Source organism: Rhinoraja longicauda, chromosome 5, assembly GCF_053455715.1.
Source record: "Rhinoraja longicauda isolate Sanriku21f chromosome 5, sRhiLon1.1, whole genome shotgun sequence".
NCBI classification, from domain to species: domain Eukaryota; kingdom Metazoa; phylum Chordata; class Chondrichthyes; order Rajiformes; family Arhynchobatidae; genus Rhinoraja; species Rhinoraja longicauda.
The window spans coordinates 33,359,870-33,387,046 of NC_135957.1; the positions used below are offsets into that span (position 1 = coordinate 33,359,870).

The 27,177-nt window shown below is 40.4% G+C and overlaps 1 protein-coding gene across 5 annotated transcripts in view; it reads left to right on the forward strand.

Annotated features, from left to right (window-relative positions):
• greb1 (growth regulating estrogen receptor binding 1) overlaps positions 1-27,177 on the forward strand; it is a 167,968-nt gene that overhangs the window by 63,691 nt on the left and 77,100 nt on the right. For 2 of the 5 annotated variants that reach the window (XM_078399267.1, XM_078399265.1), the window contains exons 3-7: positions 11,563-11,722; positions 13,560-13,679; positions 16,723-16,899; positions 21,836-22,018; positions 22,684-22,830. In XM_078399267.1, coding sequence (XP_078255393.1) covers positions 11,563-11,722; positions 13,560-13,679; positions 16,723-16,899; positions 21,836-22,018; positions 22,684-22,830 — 787 coding nt within the window. Of the gene's footprint in view, positions 1-7,593; positions 7,661-9,864; positions 9,984-11,508; positions 11,723-13,559; positions 13,680-16,722; positions 16,900-21,835; positions 22,019-22,683; positions 22,831-27,177 lie in introns of those variants that run through there. The other 3 variants (XM_078399269.1, XM_078399270.1, XM_078399268.1) reach the window with 3 other exon arrangements.

The following is a 27,177-nucleotide window of genomic DNA, read 5'->3' on the forward strand; positions in this document are numbered from 1 at the left end:
TTGAAAAACGCATTTCACATTTTGTACATGCCAACCATTCTTTCTGTAATGTGCTTCAAAGTCAGGTCAAGCCCCCTGGGTTGGAAAAGGTCAGGTTGAGTTGATTCAGAATGTGTAAGTTAGATTGGTGTACCACTATAAATGAGTTGGCGAAGCTGGCAGACCGATTACACTCCAAACTTCTGGAAATGTAAGATTTCTGGACAATTCCTTCGTTTCGACAGTTGGATTTTGGACATTGCATTTGCAGTTTCTTTCTGATTACAAGTCTTCCCCTGGTTATGAATGTGAGACTTGTGGACATGTTGTGCACATGAACAAGCATGTGGGGCACTGGTGGGGTGAATGGAGATGGAGATGGATTTGATGGTGCTGCGGGGCTCCAGCCATTCTTTTGCAGGAATGAACAATTCTCAGGAGTAGAACCCTGCCATAAGCTGGGGACGCCCTATATTTAGGGCAAAGTGACTGGGATATGGAGAGGAACCCTGGTCTTTTACTGCGGACTGGCATGAAATCCATTCAAAAAATGCTATAAGATTTCATTTTTAGGAGATGACCAATGTAGCTAAATTATTCTCCTGTGTTTGCAAGGAGCAGTTAATTAGTGGGTGATACTTTCACTTTTTCCTTGAGCTGGCTAATAAAATGATGACCCTATATTGAATACACATAGAAAGGGCTAAGAGGTGGAGGTTGGAAAATTATCAGTCTGTAGCCTTCCAATTCTCTGCTGCAAAACCAAACCATGTGGAATACACCACCCTGACAAAGAAGGCAGCACAATACGCTGGAGTAACTCAGCAGGTCAGGCAGCATCTTGGAGAGAAGGAATGGGTGACATTTCGGGTCGAGACTCTTCTTCGGACTGATGATGGGTCACATCAGTCTGAAGAAGGGTCTCAACCTGAAACGCCACCCATTCCTTCTCTCCAAGATGCTACCTGACCTGCTGAGTTACTCCAGCATATTGTGATGCCGTTGAATTGTACCAGCATCTGCAGTTATTTTCCTACACACCCTGACAAAGGAAATCACTTTTGCTAGTTAACAATTCAAGAATCAGTTCCTGAGCAATGTAGAAGGCTAGGTCAACAGCAGGTTACTTTGACATTTATTTCTCAATTATTGTAAAGTCGGTGATAAATTGCAACAATGAGAGTAGGTTCATAATTAGTTTTAGCCCTTTCATGTACATGTACGTTTAAACAAAAAAAAGTTTGTTTTGTGGGAGAAATCTACTTGTGAATAATCCCCTCCAATGGCAGTCAGCGAAACATGTGTGGTCATTTCAATAGCTGGATTTTTAGCTACATAAATCGCTTTGAATTTGGTAAGCAGAGCAAGGACTAATATTAGAAAGAGTTAATGGACTTCATGGATTTCTTTTCCTCCATTAAATGTGGTTATTATTCCAAAGATTTTTTGTGCGATGTTACACATTTTCACATTTTGGAGTTCTTGGAGTGTTATCTGATTTTGCTTTTCCTGACTTGGGCTACCAGTGCAAATAACTGTTGTTTCATGTTAGGGCAACATGACCCAGCAAATATTTCTTCTATCACAAATGAAAGAGTGACGTTTCCAGGCTAGGGTTTGCAGTTGCTGTGGTTTTTTTCTGTGGATTGAATTGAAATGTAGTTATGATGAACTAACCCCAATTGATTGCAATTCATTGAGCATTTAAATGTGGGAGTATATTGGTTCGACTTCTTTTCAGACCTGCATTTTAAATTTGCTTTCCACTCATTTACAAGTGAAGTTCAAGGTCTAGGGGTCATTCTAACTAATGATTAAAGGAAGAATTTACACTGAGCAGAATTGTGGAGCAAGGCAGACTTCCAAATTTTTTACATCATCATATTCTGATTTACAAAGAACAGCAAAGGATTGTAAAAATGAAAAAGGACGGTCCTTCAACATATAATTGAGGGCTTTGTGCATAATTAAGAGGCTTCAGAGGGTTGTGGGTTAAGAGTTTGCAGATCCTCAGTCAGCCTGCCAAGGTCAAGTTAACAGCTCCTTGGCGCACTGGTAAATTGTGCTTAGAAATTTAATCCATGCTGAGGAAGTTCTACATTTCCAGAGGTGCTCTCTTTTGGATGAGAAATAAATTGAGCCATAGTCTGCCCTCTCTGTGGATGTTAAGGTCTGCATAACACTTGTTTGATCAGGGGAATTATCCTTGCTGAAATAGCAAATATTTAACCCTCAATCAGCAGCAGTAAAACAGAATATCTGGTTATTATGACATTGCTGTTTGTGGGAATTTTTTGAGTGCATGTTAGCTTCTGCATTTCCTTAGGTGCACCCGTGATGAGATAGTATATATTAGTTTTGGTATTGTTTTATTATGGTCACATGTTCCGAGATACATTATCTTTTTGTTTGTGTGCTACTGAATTTTAAATGAGATAATATTATACAAGAGTATAATAGATAGTGCAAAGTGAAAAATACCAGAGTGCAAAATATAGTTTTGCAGTATTATAGTTCCAGAGGAAATAGTCCAATGTCTGCATTGAGATAGGTTGGAAGATCAGAATTACAGTCTAGATTATGGGAGGATCATTCAGTAGTCTGATAACAGGGGAATAAGTTGTTTCTGAGTCTGCTGGTATGTGCTTTCGAGCATTTGTATCTTTTGCCAATAGGGAGAGGGGAGAAGATGGAATGACCAAGTAGGAAAAGGTCCTTGATTATGTTGACTGGTTTCCCAAGGCAGTGTGAAGTGCAGATGGACTGGGCTACATCTACAGTACTCTACAATTTCTTGTTATCTTGGACAGAGCTGTTCCCAAACCAAGCTATGATGCAATCTAAAAGGGCACAAAGTTATGCAGTTACTCAGTAGGTCTGGCAGCATCTCCGGAGTACATGGATAGGTGACGTTTCAGGTCAGGGCTCTTCTCCAGTCTGAAAAAGGGACTGATCTGAAACGTTACCTATTAATATTCTCCAGAGATGCTGCCTGACCCACCGTGTTACTCTAGTACTTTGTGTCCTTTTGTGTAAACCAGCATCTGCTGTTCCTTATTTATTTATTTAGCAGCACTGTAATGCATCCTGATAAAATGGTCTCTATGGTGTGTCTGCAGAAGTTGGTAAGAGTAATTCGGGACATGCCAAACTTCCTTAGTCTTCTGAGGAATGAGAGGTGTTTGTCTGCTTTTCTGGCCATAGCTTCGGATGGTTGGTCCAGGACATGTTGTCGACGATATTTATGCCTCAGAACTTGAAGTTCTCGACCATTTTCACTTTGGTACCATTGATGTGATGGGGGCATGTACATCACGCTTCCTGCAGTCAATAACTAGCTCCTTTGTCTTGCTTGTATTGAAGGAGAGCAATTGGTCTTGGCACCATGTTACTGACCCCTCTGTTTCATTCCTTCTTTAAGATCAAGCCCATTTAAGTTTTGTTATTTGCAAACCTGTAGATGGAGTTACAACAGAATTTGGCTACAGAGTTATGAGTGTATACGATACATTATACACTGTATAGCGAGTATAGTAAGGGGCTGTGAACGCATTTTTGCAGGGGACTGGGATTGAGAATTATTGCATAGAATGTATTGTCACGTATCCTCACTGATTGTGGTTAATGGGTAGAAAGTCAAGGATCCAGTGGCAGAGGGGGGAGCAAATTCCTAGGTCCAGGAGTGTGAAGGTGAGATTGGATGGGATTATGATGTTGAAGGCAGTGCTAGTCAATGAAGAAGAGTCTAACATAGGTGGCCTTGTTATCTAGGTGGTCCAGGGATGAGTGCAGGGCCAGGGCGAAGGTGTCTGTTAAGGTCTTTTTTATCTGTACTTTCTCTGTAATTGTAATAGTATAATTCTGTAACACCATATTCTGCACTCTGGTATTTTACTCTTTAATCTGTTGTACTTGTGTGTGGCTTGATTGTACACCTGTACAGTATGATTTGAAACAAAGGTTTTCACTGTCTCTTGGTCCACATGACAATAATATACCAATAGTCAAAAGGTCGCACATAATGTTGGTGCCAAATGTAGAGGCAAAAATAGGTCATTATGCCTTGTTTTAGCTTGATTCCAATCCACTGTCTTTTTGGGTATGGTTTACCAATTAACCCATAAACCTGGACGTCTTTGGAGTGTGGGAGAAAACTGGAGATCCCGGAGAAACCCATGCAGGTCACGGGGGGAAAGTACAAACTCCTTATCGACAAGCACCTGTAGTCAGAATCGAACCTGGGTCTCTGGCGTGTAAGGCAGCAACTCTACCGCTGCGCCACCATGCTGCCCTTGTCTGCCTTGCCAGATTGGACCATGTCAAATGATGTTGAGATCCATTGTCAAGGTTCTTTGCATCTCAGAGCACCAGTTTACCACCCACCTTTGCTGGTCAATAACATTTCTATTGAAACCAACAGCATTTGATAAAAACATCAACTGCATCAGCCACATGTTTGTACAACAGCAGATGAAAAGTTAGGTATCCTGCAGTGAATGACTCACCTTGATATCACAAATCCTTTTCACCGTCTACAAGGCACAAATCGTGCAGTGTATGCCATTTCCTACAGGTTCTGCAGTTACTTCCCCAGGCTATCCCTCCAGCACCTCACAAACCTATTATCTCCACCAGCAAGAGGACAAGTGCATCAGTTGCATGGGAACACCACCACCTGCAGGTTACATCCAAAACTGCACGTCGCCCTGACAAAATATATTTCTGTTTCTTCTTTTTTGTTAAGTCATGTACCCAGCAACACTGTAGAAACATCTTCAACAGAAGGATTGCAGCAGCTCACCACTACTTCTTCAAAGATAAGTATGAATGGGAAATAAATGTAGTTGTGCCAGCAGCCCTCGTATACCAAAAATTGAATAAATAAAAACATGCTGGGAATTCACAATGGTAATATTTAAGGGGTTGCTCATTGTTCCAGCACTTGGTCGGCTGCAAAAAGAACAAATGCTGCCTAGCCTCTGGCAATTAAATTCAGTACAGCCCTTGGGAATTTTCTGGGCAACTCCTCTGAGCATATGATTGCAGCAGGCTTAAAGCTTTGCAGGCAGAAATTAATATTTTGTTCATTGCCCTGGTTTTGTCATTTCTTTCATTATCATCATACGTTTATGGTCTCTTTTGCCAGTCTCTCAATCCTGCAAGAAAACTTGAACAACTCAACATCGGGATTTGTTTGATGGCTGGTGTTCACCCTTTCAAAATCACATTAACAGTGCATGGAGTGAGCTCTGCATCTTGATCAGTCTGTATCTTCAGTGGCATGAGGCCAGTCGCAGGTCAGGACTTGATCAGGACAACTATTGTGTAGGGTATTCTCCAACACACAGTAGCTTTGCTCTGCCCCTCCTCCCCCACACTCTCCCTCCCTTCCATGCCATTCTTTCCCGCAGCTGTTGTGTGGCTGCCAGAGGCTGCAATTGTTTAAAGTCCCAGCAATAGCTTGCCGATGACTACAAGCTTCACAAACAACTGTAAGAGAACCCCATAGATCCTGTCTCACCACAGGATTCTGTATGCAGCCATCTTTGCCTGGTTTCTCATCAATTGTTGCCCAATTTCATGGCTTTCTGCAGGGCCTGACATCAAATACAACACCTGCGTAGCAGAGCACAAAAGAATAAAGTTCTGTTTCTAGGCGAGGTGCTCTGCAGAAATGGAGCATGTGGTTATTGCACGACATTGCAAAAATGGTGATCTGGGTGGTTGGTTGAAGGGGGGTTTTGTCTGTTGATGCCAAGGCGACGAGCGGGTGCTTGGCCTGCACCAACGCCATCTTGTTTGCTATTTCTTTTTACCAAACTTTTTCTATTCTATTCGTCAGATCCTGCCGATTACGCCAAATGTTACAAGGGAATGGGTTAAAGGATTTGACTAGTAGAACAGAAAAGGGCTCTTTAGTTGCAAATCAGTTTTATTGTCAAGAGAGGTAAAAAACAATACGTCTCGGTATGCGTGGTCTCTCTCTCCCTCCCCCCACCCCCCCCCGCAGTGCTGATCGTGGCTCAGCCCGTCGGTGAACCCCTCTCGAACATGAACTAACTTTTGGCTTACTAGCACCTGCCTTTATACAGGTAAGAAATCAAGTGATGAAATAAATGCCTGGCCAATAGTGCTGCTCCCAAATTTAAATTATAACCAATGGCAGGGGACTGCATCTCAGCCAGCCCCCAGACTCGGCGCGTGAAGGTAATACACGCAGCGTTGCCGGTTTGGCGCGCATAGGTTTAAGCAGAGCGCTGTCAGCTTAACGCGTGGGAATTTAAACAAAGAGCTGTCAGCTGTTGAAATATAGGTATTGGTCAAAATATTAGTGATGACACTTACTCATTTTTTGAAATGGTGACAGAGAAGTGACAGTCTCTTTTTCAATGATCACCCCTGCATCGATGGGCTGTCGGGCCTGTTTCCATCATTTCTTAATTTACGTAATAGTCACATTGTGAATTATGCCTATTTATGCCTATTTATACAGTTTAAAAAAACATCTTTTTATTTCAAGATTTGGAGTCAACATGGGGCTAAGAAGTTTATGGGATGATTTGGTATAAGGTTCTTGAAATAGTTTTGAGTGATTGAAGTGTGTGGATACTGATTTAAGATTAAATGTGGAGCGATTGAGGTTTTTATACATGTCAGTTGTTAGCCTGTGAGATGCATCATCAGAGTAAAGTGGGGTAGGTGACTGAAGAAATGGAAGATTAGGGTGGGGACTAGAATTCGTACCGCAGTTGAACATAGATCATTGGCTATTCATGTTTGGATTTCCATATTCTTTAACTTTTAAGTGTTCTGAGTAACATTTTTTCATGTGTTTTATTTACCAATTATGGGAAGAACAGCGGTGGAGCTAATAGCATTTATTTATTATGATAAACGAGAAGATGCTTTTGACTTAAATATCAACGTACTTTGCAGATAATGAATATGTATAGCATTTGCAGATTGTACAGATGTTTTCTACTGATTAGAGAGAGTTTAAGGTTGTGTTTGGGATTCAGAAGGATCAAGACAAGTCTAAAATTGGTTCTCACATTTCACTAAGGCTGGAGTTGGAAGGAACACTTCCATTTCTCCTGGCACTACATAACACTTAGCTGGGGTTAGATGCTGGAGGGGAAGATTCTGAGTAAGATAGACAGGATACTGCTATGCATATCAGATTTTTTTAAATAATGTTTTTAACATATCAAAGATTGTTTTGGTAACTCTCAAGAAAGCATCCTGTGGCTTTAGCAAAGGGACACCACCAGCACACATTGGGTGTGGGCCATTAACCATACCTTGATACGGTTTGTGTCTGCTTTATGTTTGGAAAAATATTGTGGTTGGCATTTTAAATACAAAGTTCAGATTTTTTTTTTCTGGTACATGGAGCATATTCTTAGCAATTGCTGTGGATACTTTTTCAGGCATCTTTACTAAAATAATGGAGGAATGTCAATCTATCCATATTCTTTAGTTACCACAAAATAGCATTTTCAGCTCATGGTAAATTGTACATTTAATATTAACTAATTTGTATTGTTAAATTTGTCAATTTATCGCTGATCTCTGACCAGACTATCCATGTTCTTCTTTACCCCTAAAATGCCATATTGGTTTTGGCTGACTTACTTTGACAGTCTGACATTCTGGATTTTGGCAAAGCGGCATACTCCATGTAAGTTCTGCTACCCACCTGACAGCATGCTTAATATGGGGAGACAACAAAGTCTCAGTTGGTGATTTTGGCCAACCTTTGTACATGCACCAATAGCAGAATCCTCTAGCTGATTAAATAATTACAAAGAGCAACACTTTTTTTTCCACCACATCCAATTCACCATCCACCATGTGCTGAGGCTCTTCATTCTCTCCCAACCAAGACTTGCAGAGATCACGTAAATCAGCATTTTCCTCTGCTGACTATCTTAGGGACTATCTTAGATAGGGCATCTTGGTCGGGATGGACAAGTTGGACCAAACGGTCTGTTTCCTTTCTCTATGACTATTGACATCATCCCCATAATAAGTTTCATTGGCAAGTCACTGTCTTTTTCCAGGCATCTATCTGCACTGAGCCACATCGGTGACAACTTTGCTAACATCTATAATCCTAAATTGAGTTTCAGACCTCGTCATATGATCCAGGACCATATTTTTCTACTTCGGAGCCACAGGAAGTTTACAGAACAGAAGAAAGCTATTTTCTCTATCACCCTGTGGAAGAGAAATCCTGAAGTCCCACTCCCCTGCCATTTCATAAACCTTGTTTTTTTTCCCTTTCAAGTTATCTCCCCCATTAACTTGGCTATTAGTTATTATTTACTCTCATTTTAAAAGGGGTTTTTCTTTCATTCCCTTTTAAATTTGCTCTTATTCTGCCTTTGTTTCTATTTTTTTTATTTCCCTACTTCTTTTCAGCCCACCACCAGTAATACACTTTTAATTTCATATTTTTAGCCATTTCTCAGTCATCCAGGAAGTTCTGGCTTTAATTGCCCTACATTTCTTTCTTGTGGAAATGTAAGCTGCACTAAATCATTGCTTCTTTAAAAGGTCTCCTATTTTCAGTTACACTTTTGCCTGTCGATCTTTGATTTTGGCATTCCCATGCCAGATCTATTATCATTGAATTGATATGGATCCTAATTGACTCGTTTCAGTTTTGAGCGATCCTTTCCCATTTCAAACCATTGTGATTGCAGATTCCTTGGTGCTTCTGCATAGATACTGACTCCACTTTGCTCATTTTATTCCTCAGGGCCAAATCCAGTTATGCCTCCTTTCTGTCAACTCCCCTCTTTTACTTTTCCAGTCTGCATAACAAAAATCTCCCATTATCAATACTATAGCATTTGCACATTTTTGGATGGTTTGTCTGAAACTTTCTTCTTAAGTATGCTTCCCACTGCTTGATACCCAGTAAAATAGTCAAATGTTGCAATCGTAACTCCATTGTTTCTCTAATCTATCCTCGTAAATTCCATTGTTCAGTCACAGCGCATCCTGTCTTTTCAGTTTGGTAATATTTTCCGAAACAATTATTTTTTCCCTTCCATGTTTCCCAATTTCTTGTTCTTTTTTCCAGTGGTTCTCCATTCTTGCCACAGTGTGTAAATCTATATTGCTGATTGCAAACAATGCTCTCCAGCACTGTTCAATGCACTTATGATTTAACATATGTGGATATTTGGGCATTTGGGCATTTGGACCTTACTATTCCCCCCCCCCCCTCCCCTCTCTGTGAAGATTTCTACCTTTTTGAAGTCTTAGATTCTTAGCTTTCTGTTAAAAACTACTTGCAAAACCACTTTCCTTTTTCAGTTTACATCACGTATATCAGTATCCACCAACCTAGAAAGTATACTCCCTGCAAATTCAAAAGTACACTGAGGTTTCATGCACGCTGCACCAAGTTAACAGCAAATGAGTAAATACAGTTTTGGTAATTACAGTCACAGTTTACTTCAGCATTCTGTGTGTCGCCATGTGACTTTGAATTCAACAGTGTTCAATACTATCTCTCAATAGAAAGAGGGAGGAATAGTAAGGTCTAAGTGTAGGTATCCATATATGTTCATTCACAAATGCATGGGGCACACATTGCTGCAGCTGGTAGAGCTGGTGTCTCACAGCACCAGAGACCTGGGTTCGATCCTGACCCCCTCGGATGCTGTCTGTGTGGAGTTTGCACAATCTCATAGTGACTGCATGGTTTTCCTCTGGGTGCTCCTGTTTCCTTGCACATGGTTAATTGTCTTAACAATTCACAGGCCATCAGGACTGTTAACTATTATAACTCCAGGGACTAAATTTTGTCTTCTCTGTATTAACTTTAATTTATATGCTGTAACTGTAATTCTTTTTTTGCACTATCCGCAGGCATTGCCACTTTCATTTCACTGCACATCGTGTATGTGTATGTGACAAATAAACTTGGCTTGACTTGACTTGACTTGTTAAAAAAAAGTGGCTCTCATGTGTTGGCAGTGGATGAGAAGGTGAGAGAACATAGAACTTGTTTGAACGGGTGATGGATGGTGGGCGTAGTCTCGGTGACCCCCTTTCTGTTGTCTGAGCATTCTTATGGGGTTTTTTGGTCTATTTTAGGTTATTTTTTATTTATTTTAAATTAGCACAACCATTTTCCTCCATTGTCCTGTTCTACCTCTGTTCATTTTCCACTTTCTCTATTTCTATTCTATGCCGTTAAAAGTTGGCACCATTGTAGGCAATCTGCAAAGCGAGTTAGGTTGCCAATGTCCTCCTGTGCTGCTGTGTTTCTGGGACTTTTGTACCATTGCCAGGATAGAAGCCTTGATTCAGTTTCCTGGCCTGCTCCATCGTACCCAAACTCACGTTTGTCTCTTGTTTGTAACAAATTCACCTCTTAAGGCTACCATTATACATCATTAACATTTCATTAAATAAGGAAATTATCTCAAACCAAAACCTTTTTCGAAATTGAGATTTCTTATTTAAGCCAATTAATGAGCACAGAAATCAAGACTTTTCCTTTTCATTTCTGACCCTCAAAATGGTTATGAGTTAAATGATTGGATTGCACTCTTCCAAAGATATTTAATTATTTTTACCCATTTGAGTTATGGTAAAACATCATAATAAGTTAAAAAATTTGTGTTTCTTTTTGAGCCTGAATTCAAATCTTTAAAAGCATTGTATGTTAATCCAAACCGTTAGAAATAATATTTTTTTAAATTAATTTCTGTGAGAACATTATAACACTGGTTGGAATGTATGGCAGCTCTTCCTGACAAATTTGGAGCTACACAGGGCAATAGACAATACACTCACCATGATGGAAATGGGATGTATCATGTGGGAATATTTAATTGTATCATTCAGCAAAGTTGTTATTTTGTAGCTGTTATGTGATAAAAAAAATATGGTGTAATTGGTCAAACCTGCTTGTACCATCGGCATTAGTTACCACAATTGATGCACCAATTTCCGTTGCGTCTTTTGGCTTTTCTAAAGAATTGCAGCCACAAAACAGTTTTTTCCATCGTGCTCTTACCTTTTTTTCTGAAATGATTCCATATTGGCACCTTCAATATTCAAAATAGTTTGAAATTAAATGACTAGTTGTAGAAGCAGTAAATGTAAACCTTGCAGTCTTAGTCTAGACTAATTCATGTAACAAAACAAACAAGCCACCCTTTCATTCACAGTATTTATATTTGAATGGTTCTTGCTGTCTTTTACATAGGAGAATTAGACAGTCTTGTAGACAGCGTTTATTGCTTTTTTTAAATGCATGTACTTACTATTGCATGCCTCATTAACCTGGAACATTAGACGTGGATAACTTCTATTAAAAAAAAGGGTGTCACTTTCTGCCGTCCCTCTGGCCTGGGCTGTTGAGAATAGGGTTTCCTGTAATTTACCAGCAGGGTGCTTTTGCTCGACTGCTCTGCTTGACTAAACATGTTTAAGAAAATTCAGAAGGTGAACATAATTTGTCTTGGATCAGCTCAATCTAGTTTACTGATTCTCTGTGTTCAGGTCTTCATGTAGTCACCCCATTCTGAAATTTGAGGCATTTGTGTTTTTACAAAGATGGGAAATTCATATGCTGGGCAACTGAAGACAACCCGTTTTGAAGAGGTTCTGCACAATTCTATTGAAGCCTCCCTCCGTTCAAACAGCTTGGTCCCGAGGCCTGTGTTTTCCCAGCTATATCTCGAGGCAGAGCATCAATTAATCTCAAATTTTGAAGGTAAGAACAAAGTTCTTTTTAAAATAAAAGATTGACTTTGTACTAGTTTTCTTGCTCACATTTAAGAATGTTTCTGAAAAAAGCAGAAAGGTTTCTTTTTTCAAGAAAGCCTATTGTTAGCTTTAATCATTATTGCATTTTTTGACATTGTTAGATGATATTTAGCTATGCACTATCTAAACTAATTAATCCATTTAGTAGAGTTTGTTTTCATTACAGTTCAACTCATCTAACATTGCAATTGATCATTACTTCTGGAAATATGACTCTCAGAAATAGAGATGAATTTTTCTTTTAAATTTGTCAGTTAGACTGTACGTGCCAAAGGTTATAAGATTGCTTCTGTGCAGGCTTGAAAGCTGAGAAATCTGCATATTTTATGTGCCTAATGTCAGGAGGCAGGAATATGCACAAACTATATTGGTGTGCCTGTGCTCTGAGTATTCAAGATCCATCCTGAAAGCACTGTTAAGACTTTTACACAGACAAAAGAGGATGTAACATCTGTTTGAGACAGACGGTCCAAAATACTGCTGCCCTGAATAGACCCAGTGCTGAACCAGCTGTGCTGATGATGACTATGTTTGCTTGGAGCTCAAGCAGTGATTCTTAAAGGGGCAGCAGGGGCTGCCAACAAAATGTTTTTAAAAAAACATCACTCCCAAATGGAGTGGGGAACCAGAGGAGTGCACTTCTTGACTCATCAGTAGACCTAGAGCCAATCACTCCCTCCACCCAACCACTCTCCTTCCTCCTGCCGGGCCCCTCCCCTTTCCCCAGGACCACTCTCAGGATGTAGCTGACCCAACATGAGAAATTGATTAACTGCTTTTGGGTGCCCAATAGATATCACAACTCACTGGCCAATGTGGCTCGGACATAATTTTCAGTTGGGCTTTTGTGCAACAGAACCCCCCCTACATCAAGGATAGGTAAGGTCCAGAGAGACATTCCTGTTGAGTGTCAGACATTGAAATAATCTTGCAGTTGATAATGAAGTAGATTGTGTTGCTGAATGGTTGGAGGAAAGCTTTAGTCTGTAGGAAAATTTCAGTGGCCTGGTCCATTGGGTAGACAACTGACAAATGGAACTTATCCAGAAAAGTGTGGATTAACATATTTGAGAGGTGCACAAAGGCATGGGAGTGTACAATAAATGATAGGATATTGAGTGGAATGAAGGAAAATAAAGATCTTGGAGTACACATTCTGGATCATTAAAAAGAGCACGACTGTTCAATAGGTTTGTTTAAACAACAACAATCGGTCTGAAGAAGAGTTCCGATCCAAAGCATCGCCTATCCGTGTTCTCCAGACAATCTGCCTGATCTGCTGAGTTACTCCAATTCTTTGCGTCCTTTTCTTAACTTATTGTTCCGTTTGCTGTGTTTGTGGTTTTTATTCCAAGAATTTGTTCCTCCACTCCCCTCAGTATCTTGCCATTTATTAATACTCAGACCATAGAACATGGAGGTTGTGGTAAACCACGTTGGATCACAGCTTGCGGACTGTGGGCAAACTGGTCACCATATTATCATAAATTCATCATTGTATCAGAGAGTGATGTTGCTGGGACTGAAAAATTGCAGCACTGAGAAGAGAGTAGATAAGTTGGATCCAAGGGGTCTGAGGGAGACCTCAATGTGGTATGTAGGAAGAATGTTTTTCCCTTATTGGACCAGTCAAAAATCAGATCTATAATAATTGGTCAAAGGTTTAGAGGAGAATGGAAAAACAACATTTTAATCATATTGGTTGGAACCTGGAGCTCAATGCTTGAAAGGCTGGTAGATCAGAAATCCTCAATTGTTTAAACCTAAACTTCCATGTAATGCAGCTTGTAAAAAACCAAGCAACGAAGAGGAGGAAGAGGAGGAAGATGATGGCTCAGAGTCCAGCAGTCCTCACGTGCATTATCAAATGAAGGCTCCCCCAGAAGGATGTTGTACCACTGATGGTGAGATGATAAACCTTTCATGTAAATCATTAAGAATGACCAGCCTTAAACATAAAATGTATGTGTATAACTAATCTCTGTATGTGTATAACTAATCTCTGTGCACCTGAGTTGGGAATTAAGAGAGTAGGTGGAAACAAAAAAAAAAGAGAATTAGGATTACCACATTTTTCCTCTTTAGTTCAATACATTTGAAATCAATTCATGACATATTATTTTCTGATTTAATTACGAACGCCATCGGCACTATTGTCTTGTGAGTTTTGATTCTCGCTCCCTACCATCCTATTGTTTGCCTTTGCTATTATTTTGTGAGTTTTGATTCTCGCTCCCTACCATCCTCTTGTTTGCCTTTGCATGTTCTGTGGGAGGAATGCTGCACCAGTTCCAAGTTTTTGAGCTGCTGTGTTAATTTAGACAACTTTACTGTGTTCCTAAAATATTTCATGTTGGTATTGATCCTGATTATATGGGCCCTGTATGGTTTTGTATGGTAATTCTGTTAGGGATGAAATGGTTAACTGATGATGAGGGAAAATTGAGAATACTTTTCTGAGATCTGTCATTATACTTGGGAAATAAACAATTCATTCATAACTGGTTTAGGCTCTGCCATTTGAGAAACTACTGTCAATCTAGCAATCTAGGTTTTACTTCTGTAAAATGACTAGAGTCATAGAGTCTTACAGCGTGGAAACAGGCCATTTGGTCCAACTTGCCCATGCCGACCAACAGGCTCGATCTACACTTGCCCAACATGCCTACATTTGGCCTATATCCTTCTAAATCTTTCCTATCCATATAACTGTCCAAATGTTTTTTTAAACATTGTGATAGTATCTGCCTTAACTACCTCCTCTGACAGCTTGTTCCATACACCCATCACCCTTTGTGTAAAAAAACGTTGCCCTTTGGCTTCCTCTTTCCCCCCTCCTCTGGTTGTTGATTCCCCTACTCTGAGTAACAGACAGTGCATTTACCTGATATATTCCTCTCATGATCTTATACATATATATCAATTAACCTATCATCCTCCTGTGCTCCAAGGAATAAAATCCTAGCCTCTCCATAAACTCTCTCCATAGCTCAGGCTTTTGAGTCCTAGCAACATCTTCATAAGTCTTCTCTACATCCTTTCAAGCTTGACAACATCTTTCCTATAACATGGTGCCCAAAACTGAACACAATACTCTAAATGCGGCCTCACCAATATCTTGTACAACTGTAACATAACCTCCCAACATCTGTACTCAGTAGTCTGACTGATGAAGGCCAATGTGCCGAAAGCCTTCTTGACCACCCTATCTACCTGTTATGCCACTTTCAAGGAACTTTGCACCTGCAATCCTAGATCCCTCTGCTCTACAGCACGCCCCTGAACCCTGCCATTCAATCTGTAGGTCCTGCCCTGGTTAGACTTACCAAAATGCAACACCTCGCACTTCTCCATCTTAAACTTCATTAACTTCCTCAGTCCACTTGCCCAACTGATCAGGATCCAGCTGCTAGGCTTTAGAGATTTGAATATTCAGTATGGCCAGCTGCCTGAAGGATGTCATTATAAAGCTATTGTATCTACAAATCAGCCTTTCAGGAAGCTATTTGAGGCATACAAGATTAATCTATGCAGATAATTGCCATTGAATTATCCTCGCCCTTCATTGGAGAATAGTGTTTTGGATTTGATGTCCTGCTTTTTCTTATTTTCCTTCCCATAATATAAACTTTGCTAGAAACACTTATCTCCCCCTTGCCTCTTTCTCCCAAATCCATCCACCCCCTCCCCTGCCTGGTTCAATCTGCCCATCATCCCCCATTCCTCATCTACTGACCCCTGCACCATCCCTTTTCCTCTCTTTATACCGACCATCTTCCCTCTCCACTCGCAGTCCTTATGTCGAGTCTCAAGCCGAAACAATTTCTCCCTCGGCCCTCTTCCCAAAACCCCCAAAGATGCTGTTCGACCCACGGAGTTCCTCCAGAAGTTTGTTTTTTGCTCCTCATGGTAGTGGCTGCTTGGCCAGAAACCTGCATCTAATGCTATTTCAAATATTCCGTTTGAGGTCAACAATTCCATAGAGACACGATCAATTTAATTTTTCACTTTCAGACTCTGTTGTATGACTGAGTTGCGAGAGCTAAAGAAACTGGCTTGCATTTCCAGGGACAGGAAAGGTTAAGAATCTGAACAGAATGAATGCAATGAAGAGAGAAATGCAAACTTAAGTTTTGTTAACCTAATTTTCAACCCCAGGACATCCAAAGCACTTCACGCCCAATGAAGCACACTACTTGAAATGCAGTCACTGTTACAATGTTAGAAATACAGTAACCAATTTGCACAAAGCAAACTCTTTATGAAACAATATGATAAAGAGCTGATACTCTTATTTTTCAGTATCATTGATTGATAAGTATTGACAAAGAAATTGGGCATAAATCCTCTGCTGTTCTGTAAAGTATTGCCTTGGCGACTTTTGTAACTACCTGGGAAAACAGCTGTAGTTTTGGATCATCGTTCAAACAGAAAATGCCACAGACCCTCAACATTGCATTAGGGCTTTCTTGTTGATTTGTAGGACATAAAACAAGAACCTTCAGATTGTTGAAGGGAGAACAATGAGACTGAGCCAAGGTTCCGATCCGAAACATCATCTGTCCATTCTCCTCCATCGATGCTGCCTGACCTGCTGTGTTCCTCCAGCAGTTTATTTTTGCTCAAGATCCGTCTTTAATGTGACTAGTTTTACTTAACTGATGAAAAATATAAAGTTCCTTTTCTTGCTGGCTTGATACTGGATAGAAGATGCACAGTTTTGGTGAAGGCATATAAACTACCTTTATAGTCTTTAGTTTTGGATTCATGGATTACTCAAAGGTTAATTTGAATTTTCAAACAAGTGCATTGTATTTGAACCAAATAGATAAGTCAATTTATAAATGTGAAAATTCAGGAGCTTTCTTTCTGCCTCTTGAAGGTGACCCTGTTTGCTTTAAATAAATGAATCTGCTTTAGTCTGATTGCTTATTACTTTTTTTTAAGGCTTCTGTCAGGCAGGAAAGGACTTGCGACTTGTTTCTATGTCAAACGAGCAGATTGAGTTGCCATCGGGATTCTTGCTTGTCGGTGCTAAATCTCCTAACCTTCTGGAGCACCTTTTAGTCTGTGCTGTGGATAAGCGATTTTTACCAGATGACAATGGTCGAAATGCTCTATTGGGTAAGATTTATTTTATATCATAATTGTAAATATTATTATCTTTGTGGGAATTATGAGATACAAGGACCCTGTTATTCATCTGGAGTTCGAATCATGGTTCAACCCTAATTTATTTTTGCTCAATTCAGGACAAATCTATTGGTGTATGTTTTAAAATGTTGATACAACTTTGGTATTATTTTGATAATTCAGCAATAGAAATTCTTTCCACTATTACTCTTTTCACCGATACTACCTGGCCTGCTGAGTGCTTTCAGCATTTTCTATCTCTATTTCTATTTCAAAATTCAAATATGCCTGTTTATGTCATTGGGATCTGATTGCAAATTTGTCCAGCTGTAACAATTAGTAAACTCTTAAATCTCCCCACAAAGCAACCCAATAGGTTGTTCAGTGTATCAAGGTTTCTTTGCTAGGCAAACTAAAATGCCTCTTTCACAAACTAATCTTGGCACATCTGCAGTACAGTCTGACATCTCCCTACCGCTGTAGGTACAGTGCCTCTGGGCAAACAATTTTCCTACTGATTTGCCAGATAAAGATAAAGAGAAGCTGTCTGGTGAGATTCAAGTCAATCCTAGAAGTTAAAATCAACTTTGGTAACATTACAATGGGCACCTTGGATCAGCTTGCACAATGTGCCAAATAGCATGTTCTTAATGTGTAAGAAAGAACTGCAGATGCTGGTTTAAATCGAAGAGAGATACAAAATGCTGGTGTAACTCAGCGGGACAGGCAGCATCTCTGGAGAGGAATGGGTGCCGTTTCGGGCCGAGACCCTTCTTCAGACTTCAGGTAAAATAGCAGGCTGTAGTTGTGGTGAAATCCTGTTAGTAATACATTTTGCTTTTTGAATATTTGCTTTCTGCTAAAATGGAATCAAACCGGCTCACAAGTAGCACTTTTGAGGAGTTAGAGTAGACAGAAATCTTAACTTGCCCTGGTTTGAGGGATGGCTATTGCAAAACTGTAAGGAGCACTCTCAGTACTCACACTCCATAGCACCTTTACAGACACCTTGAGAGTGTACAGTTCTTAAATTTAATGAAAATTTATTGGATTTTTAATATGTATATATTCAGTTTACAAATATTCATTGCTCATGCTTTAACTGGCCCGTTTACAATTCATGTCAGTTTTTGGCATGACCTGGCATTTGTTGTTGTGCCAGCCCATTTGAAAGATCAGCAGTAATAATCCACACAATTAGTAAAAAGGTCATCACAATTTTATTATAAGTTTTCTGTGTGTTAGAGCTGTAATCTGATAATCAAGGTAAATCCCATCTTCTGTCAATGTCACTGAAATACATGAGTTAGTATCATTCTGCTGTTGTAGAGCTAGCTGTGCGCTTGGTAGTGGTTGCAGTTCCTACCTTGATTATGTAGGTTAATTGGCTGGGTAAATGTAAAAATTGTCCCTAGTGGGTGTAGGATAGTGTTAATGTACGGGGATCGCTGGGCGGCACGGACTTGGAGGGCCGAAAAGGCCTGTTTCCGGCTGTATATATATATATATGATATATATGATATATGATATGATTAAGAAGTGTTCTGGAATATTCTAACTTTCCACACAATTTTTTTTTCTTTTTAAATTGTGGAATCTTGACAAGCACAGATGGATAATTGGTGTGGAATTCAACATCCACAGTTTACGATACTCCTAGTTTTCTACTGGAAATTGAGCGTTTGACGGCACTGTGCCTGTACTCGCTGGAATTTAGAAGAATGAGTGGGGACTTCATTGAAACGTACAGAATAGTGAAAGGCTTGGATAGAGTAGATGTGGAGAGGACATTCTTTTAGGAAGGAGATGAGGAGGAATTTCTTTAGTCAGAGGGTGGTGAATCTGTGGAATTCTTTGCCACAGAAGGTTGTGAAGAGTAAGTCAGTGGATATATTTACGGCAGAGATAGGTTGATTCCTGAGTAGTATGAGTGTCAGAGGTTATGGGGAGTAGTCAGGGGAATGGGGTTAGGAGGGAAAGATAGATCAGCCATGATTGAATGGCGGAGTAGACTTGGTAGACTGAATGGCCTAATTCTGCTCCGATCACTTATGAACTCAACCTTACTCAACAGTGGGAGCACTTTCACCAGAAATGCTGCTGCAGGACGCTACCACATTATAGGCATTAATAATGAGTAGTAAATGCTGACCTTGCCACTGATACCTACATCCCATAGGTTAAAATAAATAGTAGTCCTGGGAGTGTGGACAGGATTTTTTAGAGAAGGGAAAGACTTGCAGAGAACAGAATGCCTTGTATTTGAAATAGTTGAGGCAGAAACCAAAACACATTTTAATTTAAAAATGAATAAATGTTTGCGCAAGAGGAAAAGTGTGGCCTTTAGGCTTTGACTTTGGTTGCTCTTGCAGAGATCTATCACAGCCTCATTGATTAAATACTGTAGACCGTCTCCTGCTGAAAGTGTTTATGTTTTATTGTTAATTTCCTTAGCAAGATGTTGAGAACATTTTTTTTCTCTGTGACCTTACATGCCTGGTTACATCAGTAAAGCACACGGGTCTGAGTCACACTTTCCTTTGGTGGATTCTGATCTGGTGCAAAATGTACAGAAGCATTGTTGTGCATTTTTAATTAAATAATGGCGTTAACATTTAACTTACTTAATTTTTATTAAAAGCCCTCTCAAATGCTAAATCTGCCTTTCAAAGTGTGCATAATTGGGGAGCAGCCTTATGCATCAAGAAGAAAAGTAGTCACTTTTGTTAACGACAACTTGAGGAGTTAGAAATCAGATGTGTGAAAATGTCACTGTGAATCTGGGACACTTCCATTCTTTGCAGGGATGTAATTTCTGTGAACACATGATCTACAAACAGCATGATTTGCAGACCATGAGTCAAGCATGCACTTTAATCTGCCTTCAGATAATCCCAACCATGCTCATCTCCAAACTCCTTGACCTAGGAGTCCGCACTTTCCTCTGCAACTGGATCCCAATTTCCTGACCCGTAGACCACAATCTGTGAGGGTAGGTGTCGACACATCCTCCGTAATAATTGTCAACATCAGTGCCCTGGAGGGATATATTTTCAACCCCTTACTATAACCCTTATACACTCACGTCTGTGCAGCGAAATTCTGCTCAACCTCATTTGCAGGTGATTCCTCTTGGGTGGTAGTGATTGGATCTCAAACAATGATGAGACAGGGTAAGGGCAGGAAACAGAGAGGTTTGTAATATAATGTTAAGACAATCTCTCCCTCAGTGTCAGCAAGACAAAGGAACTAGTATTGACCAGGAAACAAAGTGGTGTACAAGTCCCAGTGACCATCAATGGGTGCTGACGTGGAGATGGTTGAGACCCATGAGTTCCTCTTTGTAATTATCACCAACAATTATCTTCAACCTATCAGAATGAAGCCGTGACCAAGAAAGCACATCAATGTGTCTACCTGTTCAGAAGACAAAGGAAATATGGCTCCTCTCCAATGACTTACAAACTTCTACAGATGCACCATAGAAAACATCCCATCCACAACATAGTTTGACCTATATGTGGACCGTATGCAAGATGGCAAGATACTGCAGGGGGTTGTAAATATGGCCAAGTCCATCACATAAACCAGCCTCCCACCTCCTGCCCCATCCCCCCCCCCCCCCCCCTCCATTCCCCCTCCATTCCTATTGACCACAGGGAAGCAACCAATGTGATTAAGGACCATTTTCACCCTGGTCATTTCCTCTTCTACCCTCTCCTGCTGGGTAGAAGATATAAAAGCTTGATAGCACTTGTCACCAGATTCAGGGACAACTTCTCCCTGCTGTTATCACATCACTGAATGGGCCTCATGAATTAAAGGTGTAGTCCAGATCTCCCAACCTACTGCATTGCAGACGTTGTAATTTTTTGAAACTGCATTTTCTCCATAATGCTATAACACTATATTCTGCACTTTGGTATTTGGCACTGCTTATTGTACTTGTGCATGGGCTGATTATCCTCAGAAAGTATGATTGGACATCATGGTGGCACTGGATTACTGGAGAAGATGAGGTGGCCAGAGGTTTTCTCCAAAACAAAATTAAAAGCTTCATCTGAAAAAATACTGAGAGATCTGGTCCACCATGACTTCTGGGAAGAACCTGACAATGTATTCTTCATCTCAATAATAAGTTGGGTAGGTCTTTCCTTTCAAGAACATATGAGTTAACCTCTTTACGAGGTTATGAGCCAGCACTGCTCTGAAGTACCTACCCATTCTTGTGCAGGGGTGCTCTTTATCTCACAATTATTAACAGTCATTGTTATAATTAACTCAAGATTTGATGAGCCCTGACTGTTTTCTGCTTGCATATCCTAACTTAATGTTGCAATTTCTATGCATATTGCGCACTGAGCAACTGCATATTGAAATTGTGTTTTTGTGGAACAAAATATCTTGGATAATATACTCCTTGCTATTGATATATTTTTCTTAAGTTTGCAGGAAAAACTTTGCTGGAGGGACTGTTTTATTACAAGTTGTAGTCAAATAAATGGGAGTGTGAGGATCACTTTTAAATTCTTGGAATCCTTTCGCATAAGGAATGTCCATCAATTGGAGGAGGACCACTTTAGTTTCCGATGCACATCCTGCAAGTCTGTCGCTCTGGAGTGCTCACTGTGCTACTGAGATATAGAATTGCATCTTGTAACTATATCTGATATTGTTTTGTTAAATTATCAAATTACAGTTGGTTTTTAGTATAGTTCAAGGATATCTGGGCTGTGTTCCTATTTATGAACTTGTGAACATGCAGTTATTGAAGAGAGAAGACATTTATTTATCTTTTGAATTGAGATTTGAGGGGGGAAAAAAATCTCAACAAGTTGTAGGAGTCCTTTAGGCAAAGTAAGCTTGCTTAAGTTATGCAACAAAACATAATTTCTGCTAGCTGTATTTATCCTCAATGTTTCTCCAGGTTTCTCTGGAAATTGCGTTGGCTGTGGTGAGAAGGGATTTCGATACTTCACGGAGTTTTCCAATCATATCAACTTGAAGTTAATCACGCAACCCAAGAAACAAAAGCACCTGAAGTGCTACCTGATTAAGAATGCACAGGGCAGTCTGATGAAAGGGCCCTTAATCTGCTGGAAGGGCACAGGTGAGATTGGAATAATGAGTTTTTATTTAAATAAATATTTAGAACACGAGTTTCATCACATTTTGTTGAAAGTACATTGGCACAGATCATTGGAAATTAACTACTGGTTCTAGTTGATTATAGGGATTCATACTGGAATGCTTCCATTATCAAGAATGTTTCATGAATGTGCTTCATGTTTTGAAATAGAGAAACAAAGTGATCAAACCCTCAATTTCTATGACTCATTTTTAAGTTCTGCACTCCTATTTTCAGAAGCCTTCTCCAGTTTTGCAACCCTTCGAGAACTTTGCATCCCATTGTGGCCTCTTTCAGTTCGTACAATATTTTCCCCAATTGTGGTGGCTATGCCTTTGGCAATCAAGAACCATAGCTCTGGAATTACATCTCATACTCCTTCCATCACTTTTTTTTCTTTAAGACTGTCTCTGCCCAAATATTTTTATCATCCCATCCAATAGTGATTTTTTTGGGCTCTGTGTTTGTTTTTGTCTGGATTGGTTCCAAGAAAGCATTTTTACATTGTAGGTCACTGTATATTGCAGATTTTGGAGAATGCCTTTGGATTGATAGTACTTTTCTAATGTATCTGAAAAGACATTACCTTGTAAGACGAAGGATTCAAAGTGGCTCTCTTGTTAAGAATGTTCTTTTATTTTTACCAGAGGGCAGAACACAACAATCAGGCTCGAGTTCCACCTCTAGTGTTCCCTCACAACCTCCTGAGAGCCCAGCCTCATCGACTACTGTGTCATCAGCAGAAAGCATTGCTAGTACCAATCAGAGTACGTCAACTGGATTTCAGCAAGCAGGTGCTAATCTTCTATTCCTTCCATTTATTTCTATTTCATCTATTTCAAGAGGGCTACAATATAAAAACAGGGATGTAATACTGAGGCTCTATAAGGCGCTGGTCAGGCCACATTTGGAGTATGAGCAATTTTGGGCACCATATCGTGTAAGGATGAGCTGGCTCTGGAGAGGGTCCAAAGAAGGTTTACAAGAATGGTCCCATGAATGAATTGGGTAACCTATGATAAGCATTTGATGGCACTGGGCCTGAACTCGCTGGAGTTTAGAAGAATAGTGAAAGGCTTGGATAGGGTGGATATGGAGAGGATATTTCCACTAGTGGGAGAGTCTAGGACTAGAGGTCATAGCCTCATAATTAAAGGACGTTCCTTTAGGAAAGAAATCCTTCAGGATAGCGGAGTGAGGGGGTATGGGGAGAAGGCAGGAACGGGGTACTGATTGAGAGTGATCAGCCATGATCGCATTGAATGGCGGTGCTGGCTCGAAGGGCTGAATGGCCTACTCCTGCACCTATTGTCTATTGTCTATTGTCTATTGAAATGAGGAGGAATTTCTTTAGTTAGAGGGTGGTGAATCTGTGGAATTCTTTTCTACAAAAGGCTGAGGAGGCCAAGTCCATCAATATATTTACGCCAGAGATAGATAGATTCTTGATTAGTACGGTGTCAGAGGTTATGGGGAGAAGGCAGGAGAATGGGGTTAGGAGGGAGAGATAGATCAGCTATGATGGAATGGCGGAGTAGACCTGATGGGCCGAATGGCCTACTTCTGCTCCTATCACTTATGACCTTATGTATTCTTTTGATTGCCCCCCTTTTGAATAATTCAAATCTGAAAATGTTTGAGCACAACCAGAGGGGACAATCCAGGGTGAATTCTAACAATGGCTAGTACATTGTGCTTGCTTCTGTCCTTTCATTCACTCTGCCAACTTCTCTCTCCCAATAGAGTTAAACAAAAGGTAAGTTATAGAAGTGCATTGGACAGTACTGTAGGAGGTGTTGACCATCAGCCATCACTCCCTAGTCATTTTTCTTCTCCCCTCTTCTGTCAGACAGAAGATACAAAAAACTCAAAAGCATGTACCTTCAGATTAACGACCAGTTTCTTCCCTGCTGTTACCAGACTCTTGAGCAGACATCTCATGTGTTAAGGATGAATTCTCAATCTACCTTGTTGCGGCCCTTGCCCTTTTTTTAACCATAATTTCTCTGTAACTGTAGCACTCTTATAGGAGCCATTTTGCAGTTATTAGTCATTTTTGCATATTAATATTATTACCTTGTATCCTGCTGTAGTCTGGACACTATAGAATTAATGCAATGCTTACATTGGGGCTGGGCGGAGCTAGAGTGTGGGTTGTTGGGTACGTGCTGGCGGAGAGAGTGTGTGTGAGCCAAGGAGGTGCTGACAGAGGGTCAGCCAGAGGCTCCGCCAAAAGATATATGAGCCAAGACGTAATCGCCTGTTTTATTAACAAGAAGATTAATACAAACTGTGTCGAAGTTATATCTGGCAACCAGTATCGATCGCATAGACTGTGGTAAGATATGGAATTTTACCTAGCAAATTAATAACCAGTCGATGACAAGAGATATGCCAATATGTTTATTGCACCTTCAAATAAAGAAGACTAACTATCAAATGTAAGGAGGATCTCTTATTATTTGTTCGAGTCATTATGTTTATCGCTCACCCGGTCTATGCAAGTGGCAGCTTGGGAGCTAATTGATAGACAAGAAGCTGGCCGCTACATCGTGTAAAATTCCATCTTAGCTGAAGCGATCTGCTTGAATCCACTTCTTCGGAAAGTTCAGAGAACTTGCCTTCGCAAGAGAAGAAGTGTGCGATCTTATGTGAACTGGTGTGATTCATCGTGAAATCTGCCTAGGCTGGAACGATTTTTTGGAATTTACTCTTCGGAAAGTTCAGAAAGCTTATCTTCGCAAGAGACGAAGGCTACAAAAGTTTACTGACCTGGGGAGATTTATTGCCAAAAGTTGAAGCATTATATCTGTCTTTGAGAGTTATTTGAAGAGAATTGGCTCTTGGAAAGAGACTGTGGGAATAAACAGCAGAAATCGTAGTCTGCTTTAAATTTGGTTTTGTGTATGAGAAAACAAAGGTTGTTTTCGAATGATCAAGAGCTTGGATTGCGGACAGCGTAGCAACGACCTTGGGAGTCCCTGGTTACCAATTCTTGTTTAAAAAATATACCAAGATAGTGGAAAGGAAAACATATCTGACTTATGTTACCAACCACAGAATCTCTGAAATTAAATCCGATGTTCAGTCACAAGGTGGTGATGGTGGAACACGGCCTAAAGTGGGGAAAAGGGCCATTAAGCTTACTCAAATTGGCAAAGATATGGCTTATGAAAACAATGAGAAGCTGAAGAAACGTAAATATAAGATGGCTGTGAAGACCATGGAAAACATCAAAGAGCTAATAAAATTAGGAAAGAGGGCAGGGGTGGAGCTCAATCTGGATCAACTTAACCACAAAGACGAAATCTATAGCATCTATGGAACATTGAGAGAGCTACAGTTAGCACCAGAAGACCAGGATGCGCAAGAGAAATGGATGCAGCAGGTGGTCGAAAATTTTGATGGATTTATCCAAGATGTTGTTGAATGGCTAAGCAAAGAAGGTCATGAGGCCGCCCCCACCAATATTGAGGGCGCCTTATGCGAGGGTGGCGATGACGCAGACCCCATCAAACCTGAAGATAGTGCTTCAAATATTTTGACCTCAAAGTTGAGCATCAAATCTCGTGCATCTTTGACGCTTTCTGTTCGTAAGGAGGCTGAGGTGGAACTGGCTGTTCTTGCTGAACAAGCTGTGTTCATGGCACAGAAGCACGAGATTGAGAAGTAAGAAGGCCAAATGGAGGAAGAACAAAGGAAAGACGAAGAAGTACGGAAGAGAGGAGAAAAAGAACGGAAGAGAAGACAACTGAAAGAAGAAAAAGAACGGAAGAGAAGACAACTGAAAGAAGAAAAAGAAGAAGAACAGAAGAGAAGACAACTGAAAGAAGAAAAAGAACGGAAGAGAAGACAACTGAAAGAAGAAGGACAACTGAGAGAAGAAGAAGAACAGAAGAGACGACGATTAGATTACAAGAAGAGGAGTGATCAATTGAAAAGAGAGAAAGAACGATTGGAGCTGGAGTCTAAAATGGCAGCAGCCAAGACAAAACCCAGTGTACTTAGCGCTCTAAGATCAAGAAGCAGCTTGATAGTATCCGATAGGATGAGTTCTTATTCAGGACGAGGAGTCGTCCAAAGCCAGTTGGACAGGAACCATCCGTGACTGAACCCTGGCCTGAATGGGAGCCACAAGTTGTTAGACCAAAGCAAACAACCTGGAGACCATTGGTAAAAGCTAGTGGTACGACACACTTTACCCCACATCCTCATCAAGGAAGGAAGACAGGGTTTCATGAACCGAGGGATGAGCAGGGACGTGCTCACACTAAATCCCTGGAACGTCATGATGGAGACCAACGTTATTTATGTGAGCTATTACGAAGCAAAGTTTAGCGACCGAACTTCTTGCTGAACAAAATCTTTCTTCTACCCTACCGGCAAGAGACATTCCTGTGTATGATGGTGATCCCTTGCAATATCAACCTTTTATCAAGGCATTTGAGAGAGGAGTAGAAAGGAAGACTGACGATGAAAGTGTTATCATTTTCTGGAACAATATACGAGAGGACTAGGCAGAGAATTAGTTTGTAGCTGTCAACATTTGCATCCCGACCAGAGCTATAAGGAGGCAAGAAGATTGCTTAAAGAACATTTTGGCCATGAGCAGAAGATTGCCGCTGCTTATATATCCAGAGCATTGGCCTGGCCAATCATCAAGCCAGGTGATATAAAGGCTTTACAAGCGTTCTCATTATTCTTCAAAGGTTGTTGTAATGCAATGCAGCAGCTTGAACACATGGATGAAATGAACGTTCACTCCAATATGATGACCATTCTTCGAAAGCTGCCTTACAAGCTCAGAGAAAGGTGGAGAGATTGGTCATATGAAATCCAAAGAACCGAGAAACGTTCGCCTACATTTCCGGACTTGGAAAACTTCATAAAGGTACAAGTGGAGATACTGACGTATCCACTTTATGGGAATATTGATGAGGCCAAAACACCAGCAGCTGCTAAAGGTTCGACATTCGGTAGATCAAGAGAGAAGCCGAGGACGACCAAAATTATGAGAGGGACGGACAGAGTTGACGTGGGTAGGCTTTTCCCTTTGAGAGTGGGGAAGATTCCAACAAGGGGACATAGCTTCAGAATTGAGGGACAAAGGTTTAGGGGTAACATGAGGGGGAACTTCTTTA